Source organism: Saccostrea cucullata, unplaced genomic scaffold (genome assembly GCF_032062105.1).
Source record: "Saccostrea cucullata isolate Sc308-1 unplaced genomic scaffold, CSIRO_AGI_Scuc_v1 ctg1250, whole genome shotgun sequence".
In the NCBI taxonomy this organism is placed as follows: domain Eukaryota; kingdom Metazoa; phylum Mollusca; class Bivalvia; order Ostreida; family Ostreidae; genus Saccostrea; species Saccostrea cuccullata.
This window is the reverse complement of record NW_026928546.1, coordinates 240,058-246,764: the sequence shown is the minus strand read 5'-3', so window position 1 is coordinate 246,764 and position 6,707 is coordinate 240,058. Positions and strand designations below refer to the sequence as shown.

At 34.2% G+C, this 6,707-nt stretch overlaps 1 protein-coding gene across 1 annotated transcript; it reads right to left on the bottom strand.

Annotated features, from left to right (window-relative positions):
- Window positions 1-3,323: 3,323 nt before the first annotated feature.
- Window positions 3,324-6,304, bottom strand: LOC134277883 (3-beta-hydroxysteroid-Delta(8),Delta(7)-isomerase-like). Its single transcript, XM_062760176.1, has 3 exons — window positions 5,823-6,304; window positions 4,421-4,457; window positions 3,324-3,742 (listed from the first exon to the last, which is right to left on the bottom strand). Exons 1-3 carry the CDS (start codon window positions 6,112-6,114, stop codon window positions 3,400-3,402), a joined length of 672 nt encoding a protein of 223 aa, XP_062616160.1. The 5' UTR covers window positions 6,115-6,304; the 3' UTR covers window positions 3,324-3,399.
- Window positions 6,305-6,707: the final 403 nt, after the last annotated feature.

The window sequence follows — 6,707 nt, the reverse complement described above, 5'->3', positions numbered from 1 at the left end:
TATTGTAACGGGGACCGTTACAGATGTTCCCCAAACGCTCCCCAACTCCCTCTTATAGGCATATTTCCTGTAAGCGTAATTAGATAAGACAAACTCTATGCATTTTATAATTTAACAACGTTTACCCAGAAGCGTACCATGTTCATTCAAATTTCATCAGTGCACACTTGCGCATGTGAATGCATGTGCGTAATGACCATATCATTGTCTACACAATCTATATATTTAATGTGCTAAATATTAAAGTATAAAAAAAATCGCTCATACAAGTGTTTTTTTTTATTTTACCTATTTCACGTGCACGCACGTGCATACATGAACATGGTGACCATACCTTCTTGTAGAAGTCCATTACATCTATCTATGTTCTAAATCCCACCCCGTTTGGTTTAAAACCAAGGGAGTTATAGCTATTTAAAGCATAAGCCAATCAGATTGCAGTGCATGTGCATGCACGCGTTTTCATGACAATTGCTATATATCTTATTGTAGGATATCCTAATACATGCCTATGTTTAAAATTTCAAAGGATTTCGTCAAAAAACAAGAAAGATATTGAGACTTTTCAGCCAATCAGAGCAAAGCGCACGTGCATGCGCGTGAAATCTTGCTTTTTTGACCATGTCGTCTTGTCTATGCTTCTAATATATACCTATAATATGAGTTTCAAAGCATTTCATCAATAATTTAAATAGCTACGTCTGTATCAATTATGTTGGACATTTCTCATGTTGCACGTGCAAGCTCTTGCAAGCACACGTGCATGCACATGCTTTCATGATAATTCTTAAATTACAGGCTGTCGATCTCCCTAATGTATGACTATGTTAAAAATTTCAAATGATTTTATCAAAAAAAAAGAAAGATATTGAGACTTTAGTTTCAGCCAATCAGAGCAAAGCGCACGTGCATGCGCGTGCGATCTTGCTATTTTGACCATGTCATCTTGTGCATACTACTAATATATCCTTACATTATGAGTTTCAAAACATTTTGTCAAAAAATAGAAAAGTTACGGTTTTATCCATTATATATTGGTCATTTAAAGTTTTGCACGTGCGCGCAAAATGACCTTGATTCCGCAAATCTACATAACATTTCTACTGACCCTAAAAACATTTCACCTAAATCGGATGTGTAGTTTACAAGATCATTCGCGGACAAAATTTTCCCGAGAAGAAAAATAATAATAATAATAATAAGAAACAGAGTAAAAACAATATGTTCCCCAACTTCGTTTGGGGAACATAATAAAGAGCTGTGTAAATTAACAAAGCATACAAAATCATAGGATCACAGAAAGTAGAGGGGTGTCAAGGTGTAAATTAACAAAGCATACAAAATCATAGGATCACAGAAAGTAGAGGGGTGTCAAGGTGTAAATTAACAAAGCATAAAAAATCATAGGATCACAGAAAGTAGAGGGGTGTCAAGGTCATTTTTATCAAATATTAACCTTCTGACATTGAAACAAGAACTTTGTATAAAAGAATAGGAAACATCAATAAATATAACAGAAGGGACATAATGGAATTTCTGAACTCAAAAATAATTTAAAGAAAGAAAATTTTATTCTGCAAATATTTCTGTACCCAGTAATACTCACTGCTATTTAACACATGCCAGGCATAAAAGACAATTTTTTTTTATAATACTGATTTGCCTAAATTCTGTCGATGTTACATTTGTTTTCCCCAAATGATGTGTATCGGCGTATTTATTTAAGCATTGAATTCATATTTTTGGATGTCTTCGGTCCTATAACACACCTGGCCGTGCCTACAAATTGAATACCGCGCGTTAGCGTCATAGTGTCATAAGGAATATTACACTGAATGTAAATATTCTTGATTGGACAAACACTATAGCCACAGACAGAGTTAAAATTCTTGAACTAAATTGTTCGTTTGCTTGTGTTTTTTTTTTCTTTTTTTTTGGGGGGGGGGGTGATTATGTTTTTTTTTTTAAATATTTGAACTTAATTGTACTGAAGTCACGGATTAAGCAAATATTTTTTTTATCAGAAAAAGGATTAGTGCACGTGCTAAAATGAACAAAAATTTGTTAAATATTATTCATCTCATAAAGAAAGAGGGCGTATAAGGCGTGTACAATCCCCCGCTCTGAGACAAAATGTTTCTCAATTTTCAAAATTCACAAAAAAGTTTTTTTTTCTAAAATCATGTTCTCGGTATAATGTCATCTTCAAAATATTTTATTATTTTATTTTACTGAACGACTTATCATTTGATAATCTTTATTTCAAAGTTGACAGTTAAGGATATTTAGTGGAAAATGGGTTTAATAGAGCTATAAAAAACGAATTTTGAACATGAATGGGTCAAGTCTCCATTCTTCGTGAACGCTTAAATGATGGAAATGTAAATGTGAAATCCGTTTCATTTGTCAAAAAAATGGAATCTGAACCCATTCTATATGAAAATCGAACTTTTCTGAAAAAAATTTCGCTTCAACAAATCCGTCCATTTAAATCACACTGAAAGATCTCAATAGTGCATATACTTCGTAGCGTAGTGGTTAAAACGGTTGGTCTTGGACCAAGCCTACCTACGCTATGGAGAGAGTTTTCTCTCTTTTTTTTTTCAAATGTCTTAAAACATGAGTAAAAATAAATTATTCATAAATTGTTAAAACAATGAAATATAGAATTTGATATGTAAAAGATGATATAAACCATAAAATTTTGAAAAAATACTACTTTTTGAATTGAGAAATGTCTTTTTCAGAGCGGGGGATTCCCCCCGCCTTGTACGCCTCCATTCTTTAACCAAATCAAAGAAAAACATGTTTCTTGAAATCACACATGATACATTGCAAGAAGTGACCAAACATTGATTAGTTACTGGTAATGTATATCTGTAATGTGTTATGGATTTATCCCCCTTTTAAAAATTGTTCGCGGGAAAATTCTTAGTGGAAAAAGACAATAAATGTCATCAAAGTAAGATTCCTAATAGAATCACATGTTAACTGACTGTTTTGTTTTGTTTGTTTGTTTGTTTGTTTGTTTTTTTTTTTTTGTTGTTTCTCTTGTGAACAAATGCCAGTCGTTTATAAGAAAGCATGTCGTGATAGTTCTCAATAGAGAATGTCCTACCGCGGTACATGTACCTATATATATATAACCTTTTGTTCTTTAATCCAACAGTTTGGATGTTGTACCTAGGATTACACCGATATCTGGAAGATAAATTCTGTTCTAATGTCTAGAAGTACATATACTATAATTTACTCAACAGACTCCTGATAAGAAATCGATGACCAGTATCGGTATATTCAGTCCTTCTTTAAAAGAGAAGACGTTTAAAACCGATAGTTTATTGTAAATAACAAGAATTAAAACATTACAATTTACATTTGTACACCTCCGGGTACAGTTTATTTCTGTTTCTTTCCTCTCGTCGATTCCCTACTTGTCCCTACTGTCAGTGCTATATACGCCTGCACTATAAGAATTAAAGGTACAAAAATCCAAAATAAGTTCAGAAACACAAAATAAAACCAAAAATGTAGAGGATGTCCGAATTCCCCGTGGATAAAACCGTCCTTGGCTTCTATACACATATACAGTGTGTCGCCGTACAGCTGACAAAGGGAGACAATTAACTGAAGCGGATATCTGTGACGACTTCCGGTAAGATGCGCAATGGCCGCCGCGAAACTCAGCGGCCCGTCAACCAGCGCCGTAATGGTCTCCATGCAAACAACAAAGGAGTCTGACCTGAAAATAATACCAGAGCAGCGTCATTTTTACTGATGAATACATAAGATGTGTGTTAATGATCAACTTCGAAGTCAAATGATTTATTTTTTCATACATGTATTTCAATATAAACAGAAAAAAAATACACATTAAATTAAAAGGAGGCAGATCATGAAAATTATTGACATATTTGTCTCATAAATACAGTAATTTTTTTCTTTACGACGCATATAATCCATGAAGTAATTAATATATTCAGTGAATACAATCCTAAATTTACGCTTGTATTTATTCCTAAAACATTGTAATTAACATTGAAATAACGACTTTATTCTAACATCCTGTATTAACACTAAACTACACAGATCTAAGGAAAACAAAATGACATAGGGTACACCTTACCTGATCTACATCTAACTTGTATAGCGTAGTCAATACATGTATAAGTTTTACGTATAGCTTAGTCAATATAAGATTTACGTATAGCTTAGTCAAAATAAAATAATACTAAATAAGAATTGTTTGAAAATTTATCAACACCCTGTTCTAGATAATTTCTTACTCAAACAATTCGTCTTACTTCATCAAACATTAGAGCAGCACCCGAGATGCTATCAGAAAAGGAGAGGAGTGTGTGTGTGTGTGTGGGGGGGGGGGGGTCCGGACTGTAACTTCTAGATTCTATTTATAACTTACGTTAGGTATCGACTGTCACCATGGGCGTATTCTTTCCCTAAAAAAAAAAACAAATTATTATAGCGGGAGAGAGATTAAATCAAGATACATTTACAAACTTTCTTCATTTCTCATTGAATTTCTTGTTTCAACTGAATTAAAAAAAACAATTTTAATGTCTGCAATTCCTTTCTAAGGTACTTCTAATTATCAGCAAAAATATGAACATCATTTGTTGGTTTACAAAGGATTGATTGATTGATTGTATACTGTTTAACGTCCCTCTCCAGAACATTTCACTGATATGGAGATGTCACCATTGCCGGTGAAGGGTTGCAAATTTAGGCCTATGCTCGGCAATTACGGCCTTTGAGCAGGGAGGGATCTTTATCGTGCCACACCTGCTGTGACACGGGGCCTCGGTTTATACGGTCTCATCCGAAGGACCGCCCCATTTATTCGCCTTTTACGACAAGCAAGGGGGTACTGAGGACCTATTCTAACCCGGATCCCCACGGGGCGGTTTACAAAGGAGATACAGAACTTAAAATCCTTCATAATGTTAACAAGGCTTGTGCCTTGTTTTTGTTTACATATATAAAATATCACATTTACAACAAAACGAAATTGGTCAAATCACTAGAAACTATCTAATCGTTTATAATTAACTCCTTTGTTTACATAACAAAGGTTTGAAGCTCTAAATCAGTCTTGTATATCTCGAAAAACTGAATTCAAATTTTTGATGTATATTAGAAATACTTATTACATGATTTGTAGTCATAAAGATATGGATTTTTATTTAGCTGAAACTGTGTATGCCCCTTTAACCTAACTGACAATTTACATATAATATAAACATGTGTATTGTAAGAGATACAGAAACCACGCACCTCAAAACCTGACTTCTCATTCTGCCTTTATGAACGATTGTCGGATTAACATTTTATGGGGGGACCCCGTAACATTAGATCCGCCACAGTATACATGTTTATACTACAAACGGAGTTATGCTACATGTATAATTATAATTATGAAGTATACGCACTGTGTTATCCCTTCTCTCTGAACATTATACATGTGTAACACTTAAAAACTGTTTACAAATTATTTTAGTAATAGTTCCGCTGTTTTATATGTAATCAGTTTAATATCAAGTATCCTCTTTATACTTTTGACATAACGTTCATTCTCATTTAAACCATTTTAAGGCATCCAAAGTATTTTAAGTGGTATGCATTTGCTCACTGTATATTAACATGCATATATAATTATTACAATTACCTTTTTATGATACAAAGAAAGAAATAGGAAGATAAAGAAAGTTGTTAACGATAAGAGAGAGAGAGAGATTAAAAAGAAAGAGCAGAGAGAGAGATGAATGAGAGAGAGATGAGAACGCTAACAATACACAACAGCTTACACATTTCTGCCAGATAGGATCCGCCTCCCACAAGTGTTTTGTGATTTACCGCGAAGTATCCCTCTAATACACAGTGAATAAAACCACACGCCACAAACCAGCATATTATCACGCGATCCGCGCCTCCTTTCTTATAACGTCCTGCTAAAATCCACGTGCCGATAAGCGCCAGGGCGACCAAGCCAAAGAACAATCCTAGGAGTTCCGTTAGGGGGACACGGTTAGGTTTGTATCCCAGGAGACTCAGGGAGCGGGGGAAATAAGGATGGGGGGTCTCATCTCCCTCAGGCATTCTTCAATAGCGGACCACCGTCACAGCACGGGTAGAGAGACACGCCACCACTGTTTACATGTCGTCTTCACGGATCATTGATTTTCTCCTGACTTTTAAACCTTCATCGTCACACTCTCAGGGTACAGATGTACTGAGACAGAGCATGGAAAGTCCCGCGTTACTGATCAGGGATTCTGCCGCTTCCAATTAATAAAGACAAGGTCAGACTGATCGCTTCGATTGGTCGAATCTGTGTATAAATATTAACTGTCTACTGAGTTCCGATAAAAGGTCTGAACCCATAACATGTTTAACACTCTTATTCAAACAGTTATTTTTACTTTAGTCACAAATAATGTGTTTTATATTCATAAAAAAAAAATATTCAAAATTATTTTGAATGTCTATTTAGAATTTCTTGACATAATTTATAAAACATTCATAAAACTTTTTATTAACCGCAAATGTTACACCGTAAAGCACTTTATTTGCAAATAAAACCTTTTCTTTAAATTTTCTATGATAAAATGCCCCCAAAAATATTAAATAATTTAAAGGAAATATCGGCCTTTCAATGCTTAAACTTCAGTTTATTTATTTTTTTATTCTGT